The following is a 24,219-nucleotide window of genomic DNA, read 5'->3' as shown; positions in this document are numbered from 1 at the left end:
TTCTAAGCCGTCAGAAGATTGGAGAGTGAAAGATTCAGATATTAATAATTAGCCTCTAGGTCCTGATTTGTAGGGTAAAGGTGATACTATGACTGCACAATATTATAGCAAGCCTGTATGCTAGGACTAATAGGTTGACTTTTTATTCAGGATTCGCCTTCGCCGCTTACAGCACACAAACTACTCCTCAAGGGACAATTATCTCTAAATCCACTTATTCGCTAGGTTATATAATCCTGGGACAGGCAGGCGTCATTAGAGGCAAGAATATAGGGAGATTTAGGGCCAGAGGCAGCAGTCACAGTGCGATTTAAACCAGCTATCTTTCTCAAAGGCATATAGGCTACTTTCGTGTTACATGAGGGCTTGTTGGTTAGTAGGTATGAATATCGCTTCTACGAATCGGCTCAGACAGATGTTTTGCACATTAATTAAAAATAAGTTATCATCAGACATTGTATAAGGGTATATTGGGCTGAACATACCTCTCAGATGGTCATCGAGAGGTGAGCTACCAGGCAAATCACATGCTCTATGGGTATAAACGTGATACTTGATGATAGTCAGCGTATAGGGACTAAGCCACGGAAGGGTCGGTACAGGTGTGTTGTGGGTGTCCCTCTTGATAAGCTTTGGGATTAATGATTGATTGAGGGGATCTATCATGGTAATTCCGATGTTGTCTTAATAATCTGTAGATATATCACCGTCGGTGGCTGTATTGTTTTGGTGAGCGATCTGGTTAGGCATGACGGGATCAGTGGCTTGGAACGTAAAACAAAGTCGCATCTCGTTAACGACGTCGCGAAATGTTATTAAGTCGCTGCCTTCGGCCTGGAAGATACCGGTAAAGCTTCGCGGAAGGTGGCCACAGTAGAAAGTGACATTCTATCTAAGGGCACGACTGTCAGGAGTTATGGCTGAGTTTGCCATAGCGTCAAGTATAAGAAACTTAGAAAGCTATAAAATGATAATAAAGATTGAATTTAATAAAATTCGACTTATTCTATACACTACTCTATTATAAGCGTTAGCAGGCCAGGCCAAGCTTATAGCTAAAGTTTCGCATATCCTTCAGAACCGATTCCACAGGAGTAATGTATGCTGTATCGAAGCCCGTAGTGCTCTTCGGATCATCCCTCGTGACACCACCTGTCAATAGCAGCATAACGCGTCCGTGAATGTCGAGTATAACAGACCTAGAGTCGCCATATTTGGAGAATGCGCTGCCATCAACTCCTATGATGCACCATTCCTGAGATTCGAAAAGTTCGCCACCAATAGGCTCGCGGATGACAGATCTGATTCCGTTTACGCATCCGATGCTGAATCCGGACTTTGCTCCATGCATCATCACAATTAAACCTCGGGGTAGCCTGCGGCTTGGGTTTCGGCTTCCAGGTCATCCAGTGACATGATATCTGGTCCAATCGTGACTTCAGGGTTAAGTTGAAAGCCGGTAGTGTCATGCACACCCTTAGACTTGAGTATCACTTTAAACAGTCTTATTGCTGGCAGTTTGTTCTCAAGTTGGGATACTTCAGTTGTATGCTTATCTTATAATGGTTTAACAAGCGCCCAGTCCATCAGCCTCATACCTATTACCTTTACTATTACTTAAGATCTAATTTTTGATCAAAATGGCTATTATTAAATTGGCCGAAGCAAGGATTCCATTCCTACCAAGAAGAATTTTGCTTCTGGTTGTCATTGGGCGGAGTTATCGGACGAATGTTGATGGAAACCCGAACTTCGTAAGCCCGATGTTGATAAAAACATTGAAGCTGACAAATTGACAATAGGGCAGCTTAAATCAACAAGATATGTTGGTCTGACATGATATGAACCAAGACACGGCGCTGAGTCTCTTAGTAAGTATCGTTTTGTATAGTCTACCTCCTCAAACAGTCAATATTAACAACAAATATCATCCATCAATCAACCATCACACAATCTTACAGCATGTCGTCTACCCTAGAACCCAATATCGCCGCTGTTCTTCCCGTCAAACAAGGCCAACTGACGATCCAACAACTTCCTGTACCAACTCCGAATGAGGGCGAATTACTGGTACGTAATGCCGCCGTCGCTGCAAATCCATCAGACTGGAAATTCCAAGCCCTGGGACTCTCCAAAAACTTCCCAGCGGTCCTTGGCAGTGATCTCGCTGGTGTCGTTGTATCAGTTGGCTCTGGTGTAACGCGCTTCAAATCAGGGGATCGCGTCGTCGGACTTGCGCTAGGTGTTCTAAGCGGGGACATGGCCAAGGCAGCGTTTCAGACGTATACTCTTCTCGATCAAGTTGCGGCCACTCACTTGCCAGACAACATCAGCTTCGAGGAAGGTTCTGTACTTCCCGTCGGTATACTCACCGCGGCCATCGCGCTGTTCGACGGTCTCGAGCTACCGATGCGCGAGAAAGCTGCCGAGGAGGACGGAGCTATTCTGGTGTGGAGTGGTGCTTCGGCCGTTGGCGTGTCAGCAGTGCAGATAGCGCACGCGCTGGGATGGAGTGTCTACGCTACTGCAAGTCCAAAGCATCACGACTGGCTCAAGACCTTGGGCGCGGCAGATGCATGGGACTATCGTGACCCGCAAGTCGCGCAGAAAATAGCACAAGCATTGAAAGCTTCCAGAACAAAGATCCGCGGCATTGTCGATGCCAGGGCACAAGACAATTCCTTTGCGTCTGTTGGTGAGATACTCACTGCAGCTGATCTGGCATCAGAATGCAAGGCCACTGCGGTACAGCCGTGGCCGAAGGAAACGCCGCTGCCAGCTGGGATTGAAGGACACCATACCTCGTGCGTGGGATTCACCGTCAACCATCCAGATATAGCAAGCTGGGTTTTCGGTGGCTGGCTGTCCAAGGCTCTTGCATCCGGCAGGATCAAGCCTGCGCCAAAGGCTCGCGTTATCCAAGGCGGCTTGGAAGCGACACAGGAGATGCTCAATATGCTTAGAGCCGGGGCAAGTGGCGAGAAGCTTGTCTTGAAGGTTTAACTCAACAACGGGCGCTTCACATCACAGTATTTAATGAACACGCAGTCAATATATATGTCGTAATGAAAAGGTCTGCCATTTACTTTTTACTTATTGTCTCAAAAATCCTTTAAATGGCCACGTCCAACACAGCAGACACGCCTCTATCCAAGCTCTCAACCGCACCAGCCAACGCACTCTGAAACTCTGAGATGTCAGCGACCCTCGCACCAAAGATGACTCCGTTGCTCGCAGCCTTGGCAATACCCGCATAGTCTGGACTCGGCGCAAACGAGATATTCAACTCCTCATTCGTCGCCCTCGAAGCAGGTCCATCAGGATGAACCAGCAACATCGATCTCTTGGGCGCATTCCAGCCAAGGTTGTTCAACACGATGGTTAGAACGGGGATGCCGTAGCGGGCGGAGATCCAGTATACGCTTGAAGGTACAGAGAACATGTATGATCCGTCGCCTACGATTTGAACAACGTAGCGTTTGCGCTTGTTGGGGATGAGAGCGTCTGCTGCGTCGGCGGCGAGTTTTATCCCGAGGGCTCCGCCGCCGGACCAGCCGAGACCGCCGCCACCGCAGTGGATCCATTGGCCGGGGATTGTAGCTCGGATTTGGTCTGAGACTGAGATCATGTTTGTGATAGCCTCGACGGCCCAGATTGTGTCTTCGGGTAGCTTGGCGCGTAGAGTTGAGCAGACGTAGTCTGTTGTAAGCTTTCCTGAATCAAGAGGCTTGGCCTTTGCATCAAGAGCTTGAATACGCTCTGTATAAGACTTTTGAAGAGCCTGTTCCCGACGATCAAACTCAGCGGTAGCAAGTTTCTCAGACAGCGATGCTCTGAGATAATCTGTGATCTGTCGCAGTGACGTCTCCGCATCAACGCGATATCGCTGCTCAGCATCAATGTAAAACACCAACATGCTCTCCTTCAACGGATCAACATCAAGATGAAAGATCCTCGCGTCTTTCTTGGGCTTACAAAGCTTGTTAATCCACGGGACATCACAATCCAGAATAAGAAAAACATCCGCGTTCTGAATCGCCGAGTCAACGCCGTACTTCATACCCAGCCAGCCAGGATGATCAGCAGGGAAGCACATATCCGAGCATCCCGTATCAAGAACCCTCAAGCCCTTGATGGTGTTCGCTAGTGCGACAAGAGGTTCAACAGCTGCGTGGTTTCGACCTGTGAAACCGACGATGACTAATGGGTCGGAGGCGTTGACCAACGCTTCTGCGATTTCTTGCACGGCAGATTGGGGCAGGGCTGCGGGTGCGACGGGTTTCCAGAAGGCGGAGTTGATGGTGTATGGCTCAATTGTCTCTTCCATGACTTCGCGGGCGCCCATGAGATAGGAGGGTCCTTGGGGATGGCTTGTTGCGAGTTGGAGGGCGCGACGGACCATTTGCTTAACGTTTTTTCCAGTCTTGATCTCACCGACATATCGGCAGTATTGGGAGACAATTTGCTTCTGGTCAGGAACATCTTGAATCCAGTGGCTTAACAACGTTAGTCAAGTTCCGCAAAGCTGGAGAATGGACTCACATAAACTCAGTCCTCGAACCGAGAAGTTCTCCCTCAATAGAATAAGGCGATAATCCCGCAAAGATCAAAACCGGCGCTCTTCCCATAGCAGCGTTGTGAATAGCAGCCGCGAGAGCAGAAGTCCCGACATCAACGTGCACAATAACACACTGCGCCTCACCACTCAATCTCGCGTATCCATCTGCCATGGACAGCGCAACCATTTCATTAGGGCACGTGATGATCCTGGGAAATTTATCCTTCAGTTCCCGCTGGCCTCTGACCATGGCCTCAAGAATACTAGGATGGTCAGACCCGAGATTGACGAAGCAGTTCTTGACGCCTGCTTCGACCAGGGCCTCAAAAAAGGCGAAGGATGTAGTGTACCTGAGCTGCGTTAGTCATGCGTAGTAGCATTTTGGTGAGTTACGTACATGCTGGGCTTTGCTGATGCAGGATCTGTACGATCTGATTCTGTGGTTTGAGCTTCTAATCTCATGTTGATACAGATAAAGTGGTTTATGTAATTTGGGCCAATTTCATGAGGTCTTTCTTTTCGTTTAATGTTGCAGTGCGGGATCCATCCGAAGAGGAGTTCCCCAGTCACGGTTGGTTCCCGAGCGGGGGATCGGCTCTGGCAACTGACTTCGGCAGTAGAAGCGCAATCCCCACTTCCGGGAACACGACAGACGCCGATTTACGGCAGCGAGTCAGGAATTGAGTACTATTCAACTAAATCACTTTTTAGGGAGTCATGTCTGTGACTATGGTATTATTGGACTCTACAGTGAGCATCATTGTATCGATTTATCACCCGCTACCTATTCTTCTACATGAATACTGAGTCAAGTTTGTAATTGCAAAGGTTCCGGATGGTTCAAATCAGCAGCATTATCATGAACCAACGCGAAAATCTGGCTTGGGCCCGACGGCTCCAACCCAAGAATTGATAGTGCAGCCTCCAATAGACTAAGCGAGAAAACACATGGAGTTTTCGCTAACCGATGCATGCTTGACCAGCCAATCTCGTTGGTTCACATATCTTCAAAGACAGGGGCCAAGAAGCACTAGGCAGTATTCCCGACTGACAAGGCCGTTCTTGCTAGCTGTATTTGAGTCAATAGCCAGGGAGCACGTCACATGGAGGTCCAGGTCCCGTCGGTTAACCTTGGCGGTATCTCCCATTCCTGTATCCTGCACCTTCGGGAATGACCCGGTCTGTCAAAAGGTGCTGTATCGGTTAACAGGTATTTGGAATTACAGGCCAACAATGACATGTCTCTGTTTCTTGGATATGATCAATGGTGACATATCCCATGCAGCCTTTTCATGGTCCTACTCTGTCGTCTATGATCTCGCTACCCCGGGAACACACTTCCATCACGCGGGGGAGCGTCCCCAGTCCCCCCGCGCGCCCTCCACACCCCGCACTGGGCTATACCTCTTGAAAGCGTCGATCTAAATCCCTTTCCGTCCAGTGCCAACGCAACCCCCAAGGATCCAAGACCTACTGAAGCAACAGGCTGGCCGCTCATTTCCATAAGAAGGGACGCCATGCACCACCCTGTTCAATCCGCATCACCACACAGCTCAGCTCAGCACTACTCAATTCACACTCTTCTCTTCCATCATGGCTGACCTCGCCAACGAGAAAGCTGCCTTTGACCATGCCTCCCTCAAGGGTGGTGCGTCTACCGTGGAGCAAACACCTGAGGAGTCGGAGGCTACCAAGAAGCTTTTGCGCAAGTGTGACGTTCGATTGCTTCCTCCCCTGATGGTCATTTATTTCCTTTCCTTTATGGATAGAACCAATATCGGTATGTTGCCTTGACGCGATATGCTTGCGTGGAAGGGTTGAAGCTGATCTTCCAATCTAGGCAACGCAAAGATCCAAGGAATGACGGAGGATCTCAAGATGACTGGTGCCGACTACAACATGGCTCTCTTCGTCTTCTTCATCCCTGTACGTCGATCGATCCCGATAAAAGCATAGCAGATTCTGACTCCAACTTTGCAGTACATCATCTTCGAAGTCCCGTCCAACATCGTAATCAAGAGAATTTCGCCTTCTCTTTGGCTAGGGGGAATCACCGTTCTCTGGGGTATGTTAGAGCACTCTAACTGCGCTTAGCCAGTGGCTGACCACCTAAATACCTTAGGCATCTCAACTATCGGGATGGGCCTCGTCAAAAACGTACCCGGTCTTATCGCTTGCCGCGCACTTCTCGGCTTCTTCGAAGCTGGAATCGTCCCAGGCTGTGTCTATCTTATCAGCATGTACTACAGACGCTACGAGGTTCAATGGCGCATGTCGCTGTTCTTCAGTGCTGCTATCCTGGCGGGCGCCTTCTCTGGCCTTCTGGCGTTCGCTATTGCCAAGATGCATGATGTCGGTGGCCTTGAAGCATGGCGCTGGTATGTCCTCACTTTCCCGTCAAGCAACAATCTGCTAACAATTTATAGGATCTTCATCCTCGAGGGACTTCTCACAGTGGTGGCCGGTGTCATTTCCAAATGGTGGATTCCCGATTGGCCAGAGACAGCTTCGTTCCTCAACGATGAAGAACGATCTAGACTTGTCGCTCGACTATCCGATGATGCTGGTGATGCCAGGATGGACCATCTCAACAAGGCAGCTTGGAAGAGGATCTTGACCGACTGGAAGATCTATCTCGGCACTTTGGCATACTTTGGTATTGTCAATAACGGATACGCTGGCTCAGTAAGATGACAGCCTACCCTGATAATAACAGCTGTGCTGACTGTTGTAGTTCTTCATCCCTACCATCCTCCGAGAAATGGGCTACGCCGCCGAGCGTGCACAAGTACTCACTATCCCAGTTTACGTCGTTGCAACCATTGGCTGTCTTTCATCCGCATATCTCGCCGACCGTATCCGCCATCGCTACGGCTTCACCATGGTTGGTGTCGTCATGGCCAGCATCGGCTACATACTCCTTCTCCTTCAACACCAAGTCCCCACCGGAGCACGATACTTTTCGCTCTTCCTTCTCGTCACAGGTGGCTACATCACGCAGCCCGTCATTCTCGGATGGTTGTCCAACACCATGGGCGGGCACTACAAACGCTCCATTGCCTCAGCATCGCAAGTTGGCTTTGGCAATCTTGGTGGCATCGTCGCTTCGAATGTCTATCTTACACGTGAGGCTCCTGAGTACTGGACTGGACTGGGAGTTAGTCTTGGTATGGTGTGGATTTGTGGTATTTCTTGCACTGCCTTCTACTTCCTTGCGATCAGGGAGAATAAGAAGAGGGATCGTGGAGAGAGGGATCATAGACTTCAGGCTGCAGACGCTGATAACTTGGGCGATGACCATCCTCACTGGAGATATGCTACTTAGATGAAGAGAATGCAAGGATACTTTACTCTGATGCTTCACCGATCAGACAGCATCATATTGTCCTGAGTCAGTATCATACCCATGATTTGTATACATTTACGAAGTAAAGTTATTTATGCTGTCATCACGTGTCAATCCCACTCACTCTTTCGAGTGCTTCAGGCTTCGTGTACCCCTTCCGCAGGGGGCAAGAAAATAACAAACCTTAATATAAGGTGTTAAATAAATATAGTAAAGAGCCCCCTAATCTTAGGGTAGATTTAGCTAAATATTTTTATCACTTAGGGTTAAGGTCTTGAGTTTTCTTTCCTCCCCTAGCCCCTCTCCAGGCTAATCCTCAGGAAATTAGCCGAGCAAGAATTGAGCTCATTTCAATTCATACTTACTTTTATCTTTATACACAATACACTTAATGACGCGGCATCTATCATAATGGACTCACATGACCAAAGGCGCCGAAATCTTGGTATTCTCAAGCGTCTCCATCCCGAGATTCTGTACCAAGTCATCTACACACTGCCTAACGCTGATATCAAGCATCTCCGCCTAACTTGCTCTTATCTCGGGAACATCTCTCTCCCACGCTTCAACCGCGTATTCATATCCGCTAATCCGCGCGACATTGAGGTCTTTACCTTGATTGCGAATCATGATATTTTTCGGCTCAAAGTCACCGAGATCATCTACGATGACTCACGCTTTGATCATTCTTTGAGAAGATGGTCTCCGGATATAATTGAAGAATATGATGACCCCACAACTCCACTCTACTGGTTTAGAGCGGCTTACAATTCCATTGTCAGAGGCATTGACGCTGAAGAAGGGGAGAATGATTATATCCCTCACGTCAAGGAAGCTTTCAAGACTCGCTGCACCATGCGTGAATCATGGGAAGTACATTGCAAGCTTAAATCGCAGCAAGATGAAGTGCTTGCGTCAGGTCGCGACGCTGACGCTCTAAGATATGGTCTTTGGCGGTTTCCAAACCTGAAAACAGTTACTCTGAGTCCTGCTGCTCATGGCATTCTAGGAAGGCCTTTGTATCCCACACCTACTATCAGATCTTTCCCCAAAGGTCTGATATACCCTCTGGAACGTTGCTGGCCCAAACCAGACCTACTGGGAGACTACTCCCTTACCCCTTGGGATGAAATATCTAAACAAGAATGGCGTGGATTCTGTGTCGTCACGAAAGAGATCGCCCACCATATTCGTGAGAACCCGGGGTTTGGCCTCTCCGAGTTCGTTGCGGAAGGTCGGCAGTTTTGGACAGGAATGAATTGCCATATATTTAACAATCCAGTGGGCGAGGAGTATCGCGAACTTGTCACTATTCTAAGTCACCCTCCGCTCACACGCTTGGAGTTATCATTCGCTTGCGGTGAAGAGTCCAAGCACAACTGGCCCTCTTTCCGATTAGGCCACCTCTTTAGAGCTCTGAGTAAAGCAACGAACTTGCAGGATCTTCGTTTTGATACTCGCATTCCCCTTCAGCACAGAACATGGCACCAATTTATAGACTACGCGCAGAACGGTATGCCTCTGCAGAGCATGTTTCCCATCAACGCGTGGTCTAATATACGTCGCTTTGCGCTTTCTAGGTCTTTTGTCAGACAGAAAGATGTCATGGCCTTTATTTCTACACTTCCATCGTCACTCGAGTCGCTGGAGCTAAGTTTCCTCAGCTTCCTGCCCCGCGAGGGAACTTACAGGGATCTATTACAGGATATGCGCTGTAATTCAGGGTGGAGAGAGAGGCCGGCGGGCAATCGGCCGAAGCTTATTGTATTAGTTGTTGAGAATGAATCATTGATTAATGGCGCTGCTATGGACTTGAGTCATGCGGCTATGGACTACGTCTATCACCATGGGGACAATCCATTTGTAGAGGATCAGATCTTGGAGGTTCTGGAGGGTAAAGGGACATTAGTAGATCTTCTTGATCCGATGCACGGCGAAGAGTTGTATTACGGCAGGATCGCGCCAGTCTAGTAATTACAGTCCATGGCTGTTGCATAAGGCATAGACCTCTCGTTCTTTGAATGTACTAGTCAAATGGCATTCACAAACCCCCGAAGTTTAGTAATTGTTCAATCAATCCTTATTGTGGCGTATTCCAGCCTATTCCGTGTCGCATCATTTGGTTGAAGCGGATGCCCCCCTTTGTGAAGATACAGCTCATTAAAAGACAAACCTCAACTGGCGGAAGGTATTTTAAGACCGATTATGGCTGTTCGACTGTTAATGTTATTATCCTCATAGCTTTTAAGTGTCAGTATCTACATAACCAAAATCGTAAGCGATGTCATTGCATACCTCAGCGTGGCAACGGAACCAGTGTCGAATTGGATATTGATGGGCGAATCAACCGGGAGATGTACCCAGACTTTCCACAGACATCGAAGGAAAGTCCCATGCCCAACCTGCTTTAAATTAGCCTAACGTTATACAGACAACCAGGGATAAGAAGACCCTTCAAGGCACGAATGCTGCCCTCAGGTAGCAATAACGTACAACCATGACATTTCCACCATTCTCATGATCTATGTAGTCTTTTTGGATGTCTCGGATACAAGAGATCACATCATTTGCACGTATTTCAATGTCTTGTACTGATCTGAAAACACGAAGCAAGAATTAGCGATGCTTAAATAGAAGGAGATGCAATCATACTCTCCACCCTCACACCCACCAGCCCAGATTGACCACTCTGACGATGGGTTGAGTCCCTTCTCAGCTCTTAAATCTCTAATCTGTTGGGTCGTCATTCCTTCGTAGTCCCCATGGTCCCATTCTCTTAAATTCTCCGTAAATGTAGTTCTTTGCCTCAATTCTGGGTGCTTCTCAGTAACGAGCTCAAACGTTTCTCTGGCTCGGATTCTTGGGCTGACAAAGGCGTGCGTGAGGTGTGACGGATTTATCAGTTTGTTAAATCCGAAAAAGCTGTCTCCGAGAGCCGTTGCCTCCTTCTTCCCAGAGTCTGTGAGCTCTATATCTGTTCTTCCAGTATACTTCCCGGCCTTTGACCATTCTGTCTGTCCTGTTTTCGGGAGAGACCAATTAGCACGAGAAACAACAATGCTATGGGCTTGTTAGCCCAACTTACCGTGTCTAATGAGAAATACGGAGGGCGCCATTGTAGTTTTATTTTGGTAGCAAAACTAGCATCACCAGAAATAAACGATTAATGATTAGTGAGGGGTTGCGTACGACCTATGGGCGGTAACAGGTGGCAAAACCACCAACTGGCTGCGCAGTCAGGCCACGGCTGGGGACTGGGGAACACTTCGACGTCCTGGACAGATGAGCGAGGCCGGAATTTTGTTGTCTACCAATCGCACAGACTTATTAAATTCCTCTCTTTCGCTCACTAGATCAAGATCTGCAAGCCGTGAATTCTAATATGATCCCAGACCCATACCGTGAATAGAGCTCCAATATCGGAGCACAACCGCGACCTGTATTTTGAGTCTATCACGAAAACGTAATGTATGTCTAGTGCCTCCAATTTCATCTACTTCTTTTGGTTCACAACGTAGTTTGAGTTCGAAAAAAGCTTTCATGGGTTGAGGTACAATAACAAACATTCATCTACGACTAACAATCAAATGAATGGTTTTAGTAGCAGCTAATAGTGTGTAATCTAGGGTGCACCGCCCCGTACAATCATTCGGGTAACCCAGGATCCCATAAAAGAGCTGCAAAGGAATGTGGCGTTGCGGTAAGATATCCAAGGAAAAGTGACAAGACAAATAACAAGACAAAGAAGACAACAGGAGCAAAATGAGGGACCAAGATGCCAACCCTAAGTACAGATGCAGCGTCGACCTCTGAACAGCGAGCGGCGTCCATGTCCATGCACAGAACAGTTGTCGTCGAAAGACCTTGCGTTGGCTGACTGCCGAGAAGCAAGGTTAGTCTCGAGCTCCTCAATCTTGACACTCATGGCATTCATCTTGTCAAGAAGCGCGCTGTCGTTCTCTCCGGTGGAAGTCTTTCTGCCATGCCCACTGTAGGCCGAACTGCACATTGTTAAATCGCCTATCATATAATTCCAATGGGATACATACCCGGCAGTGGTGTAGGAAGCGGTACTACCCTTCCAGCTCGAAGGGCTAGAGTGGGGAGACTCATCAACATCATCATCGTCGATGTTCTGATTGAAGGAGCATCGTCGTGAAGAGCAGTTGTACCATGCACTTGGCACGGGCCCATTGCCTTCGTTTCGTCGACTGTGATGACCACATCGACATCGGGGGTTGGTAGAGGAAATGCCCAGCATGTCATCCCAGGTGATAAACCGGCGTTTATGGCCGGCTTGACAGTAGTAGTAGGGACGGCCAGCAGTAGCGCCTCTTGCAGCATCAACTCTGCTACGTTTAGGCGTGTTGGGACATAGAGGGCAGTCTGGGACCCGAGAGAGAGGGAATTGGGGAGACGAGGTGTGTTGGGAGGGGTAGTAGGCTTCCATTGTATGAGACTTGTTGCTTAAAGGGTTGAATGATGGTAGTTTGGGATGCAGAGTTAATTGTGATTGACAGCCTGGGCGGCGTGGCAGCGCCTTTATATCCTCTTCACGAACTCTTCTTAAGGTGAGGTGACGTATGTTAATACGTAGGCATCGACCTCAATACTGTTCTAGACCTTCGAAGACACTCATGTATGGTCACCTTGGCAGGCCGCGAGGCTGATTTCAACGATCATATCATGAGGGAGAGCATGGGACACGCATATTGCAGTTAGCAGATGTGCGCGTCTCAATCTCTGTCATAACGACCCATCAGATCTAAAGTTTTCAAAGCATTTTCAAAAACAAAGTATCGTTGACTTGCTTTGCAAGTCCCAATCTGTTTTCTGATTCCTCTCATCTACTGTACCTTCAACTTGTCAAATGTCAAGTCTACATTACCGTCCTCATCTTCAATTCCGTACTACTCCCTTGCCGTCGTCACACAGCCACGCCAAGGGTCTCAGGTTCACCGAAGACAGTCACGCGGACACTGCCGATCTTCAAACCATGAAAGAAATACCCAGTTCTCATTTGAGGTCCCCGTTGCCTCAACTGAGAATGGGAGCGAACTGCAGCAACCGGCATTTGCGTCATCCACTAAAAGGCTCGTCATAACCGCCAAAGGAAACTCGACTGACAACTTTTCGTTTGCAATTGCGAGAGCTAGTTTTCATCTTTAGGTGCGGCTGAATATCTTCTTGCATATTTGTTTCTCGTTTTGAGTCGGGCGGTAAACGGTTGGCTCTCAGCGGCTGGTCAAAGTTCAGCTGATGAAGTTGGCCAATGGACAGCATCTTCATGACTCCGTTGGCCGCGACCGTTGAATTGAGCGTTTAGAAACAGGAATAAGCTTAAAATACGCAACGGATGACATTTTCTTCAATCCATGATAATGCTTCTCATTGGACACCAAATACGTGGCTTGAAGCAATATGCGACCCCAAATTCGTTATGACATCCACGGCTATTTCCTTAGAGGGCTAACCGACAACTACATCGTTTCACCCAAAATTCTTCCCCGTTGTTTCTTTCAAGTCTCGTATTGCATGTTTCACTCTTTTGACCCTCGATTGCCTTCATGTTACTTTGTACGGTGGTCTTTCACAAACAATACCGGTGAATCTTGGAAACAAGTGCGATCATAGCCTCTAATCCCCTCACCATTGACAGAGTCTATAGACTGTTCTGGATTCTTATGTCTTCATACTCATCTTTGTTTGACCATAGCACTGTACTTTCTCCTGGCCCACTGTCTCAAAGCCAGTAACTTTACTACACATAGACTTGGAGGCTTTAGACACGAGTGCTCACACTTCTCGTTCATTACTCCGTCCATCCGTGATTGAAAACTACCTTAGGATTAGTTGGGCGTAAGAGGGAATGGTCTGAGCCGTGACAAGTAAACGTGTAAAATAGCGCAACACCAACGCATAGACCCATGCGATAAGGGATCTTTAGCATCGACAAAAGTTCATGAGTTATACCTAGCTATAATAAATGGGTTGTTGCATATCATTACCATGTTTGTAGCGGACAATTGTTGCGAAGCAGTTGCACGGCATCTTTATGCCGAATTTAGCGCCGATCGCGACTGATAACAGAATAGCATGGATATTAATGCATGCCGTTCTCGTGTCACGATCAGAGATCATCAGGGTCTGCTCATTCTCAAAACCTAAGTTAAATGTCTAATTATTATATTGATAACTCCAGATGATCTTTGTAAATGTTGAAGTTCAAGATAACGTAATTATTTTCTATGTAGTATTTATCGGAGATCGAGCCCCTGTCGTTTCATACGGCACATCACGCCAACTCCCGCAGACCAGCTGTAAGAGATGCCGCTTTACATCCGGCCTCGGCGCACTTACCAGATCAAGCTTGACTACAATCAGGTCCTAGACTCGACTTCTCTCCAATCATCTCACACGAAGCCACGGATGTGCCCACATTCGGAAGCCAGGCTGCATCAGTGATAGCGGTATTGTAAAAGGTCCCTTTCAGATAGGCAAGTGGTATAAAGTCCGATAGACATGACTGCCGGGGCTAATGGTGAAATGTCCAGAAAAGGGAGGAGGTTTGATTTGAGTGCAAGTATAGAGATGTGATGGAATGTTCCGCACTCACGATACACATTAGTAGTTTTGGACTTTGCAGCCGATTGTACGGAAGTACGGCATTGAGGATATCTGAAATTACGGACCTACGCTTTGAGGAATAGTGAGTTTGAAGTCATGAGATAGATAGTAAATCGCATAGTAGATACTATGGACAGAAATCTATATAAGTCTACGAAAATGCCAAGAGAAAAGAAACATCCAGAAGCATCAGAAACAATCAAACTCATCTCATCTCTTCAAGTCCAACACTTCCAACTCAACCTTCATCATGAAGTTCACTCTCTTCCTCGCTGCCGCCAGCCTTGCCCTCGCTGCTCCTGGCACAAAGCTCACTCCCCGTGACACTTCTCCCCTTGTCCCTCGCTCCGCCCGCCGTGCCAAGTACAGCTCTCACCCCAACCAGCGCCTCACATCTCTCTCTGAGGTCCGCACCAAGAACGACCAGTACTCTGGTAACTGGGCTGGCGCCGTCCAGATCGGCAGTGGCTATAACAAAGTCCAGGGCACCATCACCGTCCCCGAGGTCAGCGGTGCCGACGGCGCTGCTGCTTCCGCTTGGGTCGGTATCGACGGCGATACCTGCCAGACTGCTATTCTTCAGACTGGTATCTCCTTCTACGCTGATGGATCTTTCGATGCTTGGTATGAGTGGATTCCCGACTACGCCTACAGCTTCAGCAACTTTGACGTTTCTGTCGGCGATCAGATCCGCATGACCGTTGATGCTTCCTCCAAGACCAAGGGTGTTGCTACCCTTGAGAACTTGAGCACCAACCAGAAGGTCACCCACAGTTTCACCAACACTCCTTCTACCCTCTGCGAGACCAACGCTGAGTGGATTGTTGAGGCTTTCCAGGAGGGCGGTAGCCAGGTTGAGCTTGCCGACTTTGGCACTGTTACTTTCACCAACGCTGTTGTCTCTGGAACCAAGGGTACCTCTGGTCCTTCTGGTGCTCAGATCATTGATATTTCTCCTGACCAGGGTCAGACTGTCCAGGCTGTTGGTTCTATCACCAGCAACTCTGTTACTGTCAAGTATGTTGGTAACTAAGGGGGTAAATTGGCTCTTAGCTTGATTTGTTGATTGGAAATGAGTTGGATGAGTTCCATGAGATAGGATGTGAAGAGTTTGGTACATAGGATGGAAGTGTTGAAGATGGAGAGGTTGGATCGAGTAAATACTTCAACGTATATATAAATTGAACATTGTACATGTCTGAAACTTGGCACGGCCTATTAATCTTGCATTGAATTGAGGTTACATTCGTGAAGAAGATAGTAGGCACAGACATACTAGCTAAGAGATACAGTCCTCATTTTCTTTAAAGCTTCCACGACTCAGTTGGTATCGATGAATCACTTATGCAATGAAGATGCGTAGACAGGTTTTGTAATACTAAGAGTAGATGAAATCCTTATATAAAATTATAAACTATAAAAATGCCGCTTCCTACTAGAAGGCTTGCTTTCCAACCACCTTCTAACAGCCTCCAATAGTAGTTCGCAGTATTTATCTCTCCGGGTATCACTACTGGCTCAAAGACTACCGGATCAGAGGCGTATGTCAAGCTTCTTGTAATCTCTTGCTCATTACCCCAGCCTACATCCACAAGGGAGTTGCTTGCGACACTAATCTCATTGGCTTCTTGCTGCGCTACTATATGTCAGACATTGTACCATGAAAAGAAACCAGTACATACCACGCAGAGGAATCGGAGGCTCCATGTCGCTGCTTGGATATCGTTCAAGGATGGCCCTCGCCACAGAAGCTGCTGTCGCGGATGCGAAGTCTCTCCAAGCCTTGTTGCTGTGACTATCCGCGTAACCAGAAATCCCTTTAATTATCAAGGTGGGGAGCTCATCCCATATACCAGCCCCTTCCATGTCAAAAGCATCAAGGCTATATTTCTCAGCCAATTCGTCTCGATCAACACCATCTCTGACAGGCATGCTTGCTGAACCAAACCGTCCGAGGAAGATCTCCGGAGTGAACTCGGCACCCTTAGGAAGATCGTGTAGATTATGGCGAGGGATCAACTTGGAGAAGTCACATCCGGTCTCAATACATGAGGTTCTGTAAGTTGCTTTACAGAAATCGTGGGGATTATGTTTACACGAAGTGCAAGATTCTTTGTGTTCGTGACGATAATCTGGGGGAAATAGCCTGTCCTCTTTCGTTCCTGGATATTGATAGTTTGCTTCCCGCTCTGCTTTTAGTGCAGCCTCTTGCAAATCCTTCAGGTGGCCTTTAGCAGCTTTCTTTAAACGGTTTCTCATAAATTCCATATGAAGATTTGCCAGCAAAATTCGCAATTCCTTACTTGCTCTTCGTATCATGTTCTCAGCCGCATCGTCGATGATAAACCCGCTCGAGTAATGGGCGCCGAAGTCATGCTGGGTAATATCCTTCCCAATCACTACATCACCGAGGTGCGCATCAATATTGCCGATGCGTGGCATACCTCCGCATGTTCCGACAAGTAGCGCAAGCTTGAGATTGCGGTAGCTCAATGTCAGGTAAGCTGATCCCCTTGCCGCACTGGCACCCCCCGGATGAGGTAGAGTAACAAGAACAATTTTGTGTTGTCCAATTCGTCCGGTGATGTATGTGTTCCTGTCTGTCTCTAATCGCTCATAAGGCGCACTGATCTCGTCCCAGAACTCGTCGAAGAGTAGCGTGACAGCATCAGCCTCGCAAGGCAGAGCGCACATGATTGCTATTCTGAATTCATCGCGGTCCGTAGGGGGCTGTGTTGAAACCATGTTGCTGGTGATGCTATGATGTGACTTGACTCGATTGCAGGAAAGAGCTCACAGGGATGTTGTGAGGGGTTGAATGCAGCATGATCTTGGTTCATCACGTGCACTGTTGAGATATCCATCTGCTTGTATCTCTCCTATTGGACTGGAAGGAGGTTTCTCCGCGTCCTGAAATAAGTTTCCAGGTTTCAAATAGACTTGATGCTTGATAGATGCAGGGACAAGACCTCACCTAACTGGACAACTTAAGCGCCGTCCCATTCGCACGGCCCGTCCCGCATTTGTCGGCGTCTATCAGCACATGAGCTCATAATTGCAGGTAAAAGAGGGGTTAGGCGATTAAAAGACTGTAGCGAAGAAGAGGAAATAGCGGAAATTACAAGTACTAACCCTGATACGAGTATTTCGAGGTAAAGTGTACAGGACGTGAATGTTGGTCGTGATTGACTCATGGCTTTTAGTTAGCAGCACGTGAAGTATAAAAAGCGACTTAGAAAGACGACACTCGCACTGATTCGTGCCAAGGCATACGGGACGTAGAGATCAAGATTAAACCATTGGGAAATATCGCTTGGAACATCTGGTCTTGACCTATTGATGATTTTATCTGTGATATAATTCTTATCATAAGAAGCCCATATTGGAGGATACCCTCCAGCCACGGTGAGTACCATGGCCGGCTCCACCCAACATTCAATATACGGCAAATAGCTCTTGGTCCTTTGTCCAACGGTCATCGGTCTTCAGGCATACATCTTGGCATTTTGATAGCCGGGTTATATATTTGTACTCCGGCACGTTTTATGCTTATCTCGTCGCTTTTAGTTTCCTTCCCTCAACAAGCTTGATGGCAAATACCCCGCACCACAGTGCTGCGCTGTACAGGGATTTTTTGTCCTCATGAGTCATCCTCCTGTCTTGGCAAGTACGGAGGGGCAGGATTTTATGCTTATCATCTGAAGCAATGAACTAGGCAATGAGAAAGTCTTTGATAGGGAAGGATCTTCGGTGATCGGAGAACCACGCCGATCCTGGAGATATAATGCTCCATGTTCCCCGACGGGCCGTTTTGCCTCGTCTCCTACATTTGATTTTATCCTTCTTGTAGCTCTACATCACGATCACGATGGAGTCTAAAAGTAAAGACAAGCCCGCCCTTCAGCAACGTGTCTCCAAAGATATTGCAGATGGCGAGATCGTCAAGCCTGGCGATGCACTGGCTGACGATGAGGAGCTCACCATTGCGCTGGCAAACTATGTGCCTGATACAGCCGAAGAACGACGCCTTGTTCGAAAGATTGACTTCACTCTTCTGCCTTGCCTATGGTGGATGTATGTCCTTGCATACCTGGATCGCGGGAATATAGTAAGCTTTGAGACCAACCGATGGCGGGATAAATAGCGACTGACTTGAACAGGCGAATGCCAATGCAGCTGGAATGAGTGAGAGTCTCAACATGAAGGACAACGGTAGGCTCATCTCACTTGTGTACAAGCATCATGTCGACTAACTCCCAGCTCTGAGACTACTCCCTCCTTGTCTACCTGTTTTTCGTCGGCTACTTCCTCTGCGAAGTCCCCTCCAACATGATCATGAACAAATGCCGCCCATCAGTCTACCTTCCAACCATCGTCTGGGTTTGGGGCTGCATCGTCATTGCACTATCGCAAGCCAAGAACTATAAGGGCTTCCTTGCTGGGCGGTTCTTCCTCGGTTGTATCGAAGCCGGTCTCTTTCCAGGGGCCATCTACCTTCTGACATGTTGGTACACCAAGAAAGAAATCGGTAAGCAGTTTTTACTAGTGTGATTTTTGGAGTTCATTAACCCTTGTTAGGCAAGCGATTCTGTATCTTCTACACATCGGGTTGCATCGCTCCAGCTCTAGGCGGTATCATGGCCGGCGCCATCGTAAAAGGCCTCGAAGGAGTCCGAGGCATTCCTGGCTGGCGCTGGCTATTCATCGTTGAGGGTACACTCACTGTCTTCTGTGGTTTCGGACTATACTTCCTCCTACCAGACTATCCCCGTAATGCCCGCTACTTCTCACCTGACCAGCGCCGTCTTGCTCAGATTCGCATCCTCGTTGATAGACAGGTCAGTGTCGGCAGCACGAGTCGTCGAATGACCTCATGGCAGGCCTTCAAGGCTGTTGTCACTGATGGGAAGACCTGGTTCTTCCTCATCGCTTACAGTATCATCATCCTCGGCATGTCCATCTCATACTTCGTACCTACCATCCTCAAGACCATGGGCTACACCAATGTCACTGCGCAGTGGATGACTGTCCCCATCTGGATTACCGGTGCCGTATGTCAGCTGGCTCTATCTTGGACTTCAGATAAGCTCCAAGATAGAAGGTGGCATAGCTGCGGTCTTTACGGACTTGCGGCTGTCGCATGCATAATCTCCGCCTTCGTTGATTCGGCCATTGCCAAATATGTCATGATGTGCCTGCTTGTGGCTGGTCTCTACACTGGCCTGCCTCTTATGCTCAACTGGACAAGCGAGTCGATCCCATTCCCTGACCAGAAGCGCTCGATTTCCATTGCCTTTGTCAACTCATTTGGCCATCTGGCGATTATCTACGGAAGTTATCTATGGCCCAGCACGAATGCGCCCCAGCACTTGGTCGGTTTTGGTACCCTGACAGCTACATGCGGCTTTGGATGCGTCATCGCGATTATTGCACCATGGTTCTTCAATCTCCTACCCAAGGAGCCTGTCACCAAGGCCGAACGAGAGCTAGTGGCTCTTCAACACCAGGATCGGCAGGAGACCTGAGTATCGGCAACGGTGATCACATAGGTACAAAGCTAGAAGCTACAGGGACCCAGCTAGCAGCCGGCTATGCAATGACTAAATTTATTCACTTCTGGCTGTTCTTAAATGAATATAGGTAATGGAATATTGTTATGCTTAAGCTTATTTTTGACTTGGAACAAATAATGAGACAAGTGAGAAACTCCACACAGGAATCACCATGTAAACCAATCAGCGTGCAACACGTCCTGCTACTAATTTAGTGATCACATTTTGCCATTGAAGCTTAGATTCGCCAAGACTGCAACCTTAGGCATAATAAGCTTCTCAACTGCAGACCTGAATCTCTTCCCTCAGATCGCCAGAGCTTTCGCGCTTTGTTCCCTTCTCCCTGTCGCGTCACTTCCCATTCGCGATGGATAACACCACCAAGTCGCCCCCATCAACAGAGTGGAGCGAGCTATTTGCCCAAAACCCCTCCCATGAGCCAACCACGTACAAGGCACTCGACAATCTTGCGTCGCATGATGACCTCGCTTTTCTGCATGCCAAGTTCTGGAACGAGATCCGAGAATGGACCCGGAATGACATCACGGAAATGTCCCGCATTGTCCACCCAGAACTTACGGGGCCAGGGAGCATTTTCATCGGGGGGATGAACCATGCACTTAACGAAGATACCCTTGCGAAGAATGATATTCAGGCGGTTATTGCTATTCATCCCAAGGACTCACTAGCATGGGACAAGAACAACACTTCCTACGGGCTGCAACGCTTCTACCCCAACGAGAACGGCATGGCGAGCAGTGTCGTGAAATACCCACTTATTATCCCTCTCGAGGACAACGCCAACTCAAATCTGATCGACCACTTCGATGAGACTAATGAGTTTATCAAGCGGCATAGCTGCGAGGGGAGGAACATCTTGATTCACTGTAAATCCGGGCGCTCGCGCTCCGTCGCAGTTCTAATCGCATATTTGCAACAAAGGTTCTGTTCCGAGAAGGGGCTTGCGTCTCTGAAGGACAAGACTGTGGCGAAAGAACAGATGCGCATACATAGTGAGGAAATCACGGAGGCGATACGCACGCAGCGTCTCCCAGTCATCGTCATAATGGAACGGTTTAATGAGCTACTGGCGCGGTACGATCTTAAACTCATCGAGGATCCGGAGTATAGGAGCGAGAAGGCTAATGGGCTTTCTGCTCCTGAAGTCATGGAATCCAAAACTCCTACGCCAGGAAAGCAGCCGGAGCTTGTAGCAAAGAAGGAGAGTAAGGTCGTGCAGACAAAGGGCGGCGCGGCAGTGCTCAAGATATGCGTTGCCGCGGCATTTTTCAAGAACCAACAAAAGCCTACGGAGCCAGTGGTACATCAATTCTTCGAAGTCAATGAGGCCTACTTTTACGAGCTGGAAGCTTTAGAGTACAAGGGAAGGTCGTATGTTGGCTGTCAACATTCATGTCTCGGCCTTGTGGAGTTTTGCTTCAGGTATGCTAATGGCGAGTATGGTCTCACGCTGCCAAGAAATATAGAGGAGCATGTTAGAAAGGTTATAGCACAATAGAATCAACAAATTCAATCTACAGTTTCAATCTAAAAAAAAGAAGTGAAAACACTCTAGCGGCTAGTTTATGCCATTTAAGCTTTTTCAGTCGACGCATGACTATACGTCCAAAGCGACCGCCGTCAAATATCGGAGATTGATGTCATACCGCTTTCACCATCTATCACGGGAACTATGAGATCACAAGTTGGAAACTGTTCCATCGCACGCAGTTTATACTAACCAGCTTCCTGCGTTCGGTCTGGCAAGATGGACGAAATCCGGTCGCGGGTAAACAGCCCGACTCACATACATGAACCTGACACCGTCCAAGTGGAGGCACCTAAGGCAACTACAAATGCACAGATCTGCGGCTACTTTTCTGTCAATTCAAGTGAGCAACTGCGAATAGGTCCGGGACACAACGCCAGAAGGGCTAATTGCTGCCATTCATCAATGGAAAGTCTACACAGCAGCGTGTGCTTCACCATCTACCTGCAGCACCCCCAGTGGTGGCAAGTCATGGGGCTGTTGCCACGAGACAAGCTGTTATATCCCCGCTACATGTGAGGATGCCTCAGCTCCCGATTGTGGAGGCACTGCTGCCTCACTATGCCCTTACTCTCCCATCATGAAATGGTAAGACTACTTAAGAATTAGTGATATACATCATTGACGACTGCTATCTAGCACATATGGAGCCTCGTCGCGATGCGTGTACTTCATTTACCAGACCGCTTCCGATGACAGCGCTAAGCTTACTTCCTGGGGTTGCGATACAAGGCCAACGACATACATCATTGGACCGCTTCAAGCTGAGCAAACTGCATCAGCAACGGCCTCGACGAATGATAAGACAGACTCAGGCTCTGGACTCTCCAAAGACGCGATCGCTATTGCCGTCGTTCTCCCTGTTACAGGGCTGGCGATTCTTGTAGCTGCAGCCATGCTGTCTATCCGAAGGCGCAAGAAGAAAACGAGCAATGTGATTCTTACGCCTGGTGAAAGAGCAAGATCTGAAATGGAGCAGACTACGGAATGTGCGCCTGCCCCGGCACCGCCGTCGTATGAGATGGGTGATGATGCCTTGCGCCCCGAGCTTGACAGCCATGAGGTTCGATGAGGGCCTGACTAATGGGCAAAATCATTCGATGGTGGAAATACTGGATCTTTGAGCATAAGTTGGAGACAATAGGTTTGACATGCCCTCTTATAGAGAGTCAGCATAGTAGTGGATTTTTGCAAGAACTAAGTCGAACCATTACTTCCTGTCGCGCCGGGAGACTTATCCTGTTCCTAAAGGACGAAAAGGCATAGGTAATATATCACAAGTTTAGGATAAAAGTTATCTCAACATCCTACATCAAGGTCTGAGGCTATCTTGTTCCCTGAGGAACATAAAGGCGGAGGAGCTCGGCCAAATCCACCTAGACTGGCCTTGCCTGCAGGGGTTAGATTAGAGCATGATGTGGAGTTTATCTTCTGTCCTCGCCTATCGGCGGCTCTAGAAGCCCCGTCACTTAGGACCGCTTGCCAGTTGCAAGTCTGCAAGTGTGCTGAAGCTTACCCCGCAACAGACCAGACCGCTCAGTCTTGAGATCCATTTAGAAGAGCAACTTACATAGAGCCGCCATAGGATTTAAGAGTATTCAAGATCACTTCAAGTCGGGAGTTACTAGATTGTTCTCATGGATATTTTGAGAGATGGGTTGACTCGGATATCGGCATCTTATCAAAGAGACCTGCTGAATTCGGAATATGAGTCACCTGCTATAATCGTCTTACCCGCGATCCTTTACCATGCACTTTCAGTTTCATCTCATCTATAAGAGCCAGAAGACACATCTCATTCTTAGTTCACCGTATTTGTTCAAGACCTATACTTCGAAGGCTATCTGAAACGAAGCCATGACAGACAAAACTTGCCCAACAATTATTTTGATCGGCCCCGAAGGCGCTGGCAAAACAACTATCGGGAAAGTCCTTGCAGAAAGACTCAACAGAGAATTGTTCAGCCTCGATCGACATCGCGAAGAACTTTACGCGCCTTTCGACTACGACGGTGCCCATGCCAACAAACTATACCAACAAGAGGGCGTGGGTGCTTTGTTGAACTACTGGAAATACTTTGAATACAGAGCTGTCGTGGACATTTTAGAAAGTGCTCTGAAGCCTGATGATAAGTTTTACGGCAAGATTCTCGATTTTGGGGCGGGCCATTCCATATTCGAGAATAGGAAGGAGCTTGATCACGTTGCGGAACTTATGACTCCTTATGATGGTGTTTTCCTTATTCTTCCGTGCGAAGACGTGGATGAGGCTCTTAAGATCATGGAGGAACGGAGAGGGCATGATTTGAGCTACAACCGGCACTTCCTGAGCCACCCAAGCAACAAAACGCTGGCAAAGCATATTATTCACACGAAGGATACAGATCCGGAGCGGAGTGCTGATGAGATATTGGAATATTTGAGTTGACATCTTGATGGGGGCTCAGGATGTGATCGTTTGGTCGGATATCTCACCATGGGAATTTTGTCACTGTCATATGAAGCAACAGCTTCTGTAAATATTCACATGCAAATTATCTTTTTAGTGAGCTTCTGCCTATGTAGTGAGATGGTCCAACCGCTATAGT

The 24,219-nt window shown here is 48.0% G+C and overlaps 12 protein-coding genes across 12 annotated transcripts; 9 read left to right on the top strand and 3 right to left on the bottom strand.

Moving 5' to 3' along the window:
* Positions 1–1,962: 1,962 nt before the first annotated feature.
* Positions 1,963–3,003, top strand: J7337_012982 (uncharacterized protein; the record flags this gene model as incomplete). Its single annotated transcript, XM_044830478.1, has 1 exon — positions 1,963–3,003. The coding sequence occupies one exon, from the start codon at positions 1,963–1,965 to the stop codon at positions 3,001–3,003; it is 1,041 nt and encodes a 346-aa protein (XP_044675394.1).
* A 109-nt stretch (positions 3,004–3,112) lies between these two features.
* Positions 3,113–5,020, bottom strand: J7337_012981 (uncharacterized protein; the record flags this gene model as incomplete). The annotated part of the gene is made up of 3 exons (XM_044830477.1): positions 3,113–4,496; positions 4,543–4,908; positions 4,956–5,020. 3 exons carry the CDS (start codon positions 5,018–5,020, stop codon positions 3,113–3,115), a joined length of 1,815 nt encoding a protein of 604 aa, XP_044675393.1.
* Positions 5,021–6,151: 1,131 nt separating this feature from the next.
* On the top strand, positions 6,152–7,883 carry J7337_012980 (uncharacterized protein; the record flags this gene model as incomplete). The annotated part of the gene is made up of 6 exons (XM_044830476.1): positions 6,152–6,338; positions 6,399–6,484; positions 6,539–6,623; positions 6,681–6,936; positions 6,985–7,243; positions 7,293–7,883. 6 exons carry the CDS (start codon positions 6,152–6,154, stop codon positions 7,881–7,883), a joined length of 1,464 nt encoding a protein of 487 aa, XP_044675392.1.
* A 432-nt stretch (positions 7,884–8,315) lies between these two features.
* On the top strand, positions 8,316–9,622 carry J7337_012979 (uncharacterized protein; the record flags this gene model as incomplete). Its single annotated transcript, XM_044830475.1, has 2 exons — positions 8,316–9,417; positions 9,609–9,622. The coding sequence occupies 2 exons, from the start codon at positions 8,316–8,318 to the stop codon at positions 9,620–9,622; spliced, it is 1,116 nt and encodes a 371-aa protein (XP_044675391.1).
* Positions 9,623–11,688: 2,066 nt separating this feature from the next.
* Positions 11,689–12,354, bottom strand: J7337_012978 (uncharacterized protein; the record flags this gene model as incomplete). Its single annotated transcript, XM_044830474.1, has 2 exons — positions 11,689–11,905; positions 11,954–12,354. 2 exons carry the CDS (start codon positions 12,352–12,354, stop codon positions 11,689–11,691), a joined length of 618 nt encoding a protein of 205 aa, XP_044675390.1.
* Positions 12,355–14,781: 2,427 nt separating this feature from the next.
* J7337_012977 (uncharacterized protein) lies at positions 14,782–15,564 on the top strand (the record flags this gene model as incomplete). Its single annotated transcript, XM_044830473.1, has 1 exon — positions 14,782–15,564. One exon carries the CDS (start codon positions 14,782–14,784, stop codon positions 15,562–15,564), a length of 783 nt encoding a protein of 260 aa, XP_044675389.1.
* A 584-nt stretch (positions 15,565–16,148) lies between these two features.
* On the bottom strand, positions 16,149–17,276 carry J7337_012976 (uncharacterized protein; the record flags this gene model as incomplete). The annotated part of the gene is made up of 2 exons (XM_044830472.1): positions 16,149–16,162; positions 16,214–17,276. 2 exons carry the CDS (start codon positions 17,274–17,276, stop codon positions 16,149–16,151), a joined length of 1,077 nt encoding a protein of 358 aa, XP_044675388.1.
* A 1,123-nt stretch (positions 17,277–18,399) lies between these two features.
* On the top strand, positions 18,400–18,784 carry J7337_012975 (uncharacterized protein; the record flags this gene model as incomplete). Its single annotated transcript, XM_044830471.1, has 2 exons — positions 18,400–18,639; positions 18,692–18,784. The coding sequence occupies 2 exons, from the start codon at positions 18,400–18,402 to the stop codon at positions 18,782–18,784; spliced, it is 333 nt and encodes a 110-aa protein (XP_044675387.1).
* A 76-nt stretch (positions 18,785–18,860) lies between these two features.
* On the top strand, positions 18,861–20,056 carry J7337_012974 (uncharacterized protein; the record flags this gene model as incomplete). The annotated part of the gene is made up of 2 exons (XM_044830470.1): positions 18,861–19,059; positions 19,110–20,056. The coding sequence occupies 2 exons, from the start codon at positions 18,861–18,863 to the stop codon at positions 20,054–20,056; spliced, it is 1,146 nt and encodes a 381-aa protein (XP_044675386.1).
* A 394-nt stretch (positions 20,057–20,450) lies between these two features.
* J7337_012973 (uncharacterized protein) lies at positions 20,451–21,602 on the top strand (the record flags this gene model as incomplete). Its single annotated transcript, XM_044830469.1, has 1 exon — positions 20,451–21,602. The coding sequence occupies one exon, from the start codon at positions 20,451–20,453 to the stop codon at positions 21,600–21,602; it is 1,152 nt and encodes a 383-aa protein (XP_044675385.1).
* A 610-nt stretch (positions 21,603–22,212) lies between these two features.
* Positions 22,213–22,704, top strand: J7337_012972 (uncharacterized protein; the record flags this gene model as incomplete). The annotated part of the gene is made up of 2 exons (XM_044830468.1): positions 22,213–22,220; positions 22,272–22,704. 2 exons carry the CDS (start codon positions 22,213–22,215, stop codon positions 22,702–22,704), a joined length of 441 nt encoding a protein of 146 aa, XP_044675384.1.
* A 785-nt stretch (positions 22,705–23,489) lies between these two features.
* Positions 23,490–24,059, top strand: J7337_012971 (uncharacterized protein; the record flags this gene model as incomplete). Its single annotated transcript, XM_044830467.1, has 1 exon — positions 23,490–24,059. One exon carries the CDS (start codon positions 23,490–23,492, stop codon positions 24,057–24,059), a length of 570 nt encoding a protein of 189 aa, XP_044675383.1.
* Positions 24,060–24,219: the final 160 nt, after the last annotated feature.

Source organism: Fusarium musae, chromosome 10 (genome assembly GCF_019915245.1).
Source record: "Fusarium musae strain F31 chromosome 10, whole genome shotgun sequence".
Lineage (NCBI taxonomy): Eukaryota > Fungi > Ascomycota > Sordariomycetes > Hypocreales > Nectriaceae > Fusarium > Fusarium musae.
Note: the sequence above shows the minus strand (reverse complement) of the source record. Positions and strands in the feature narration are given on the sequence as shown.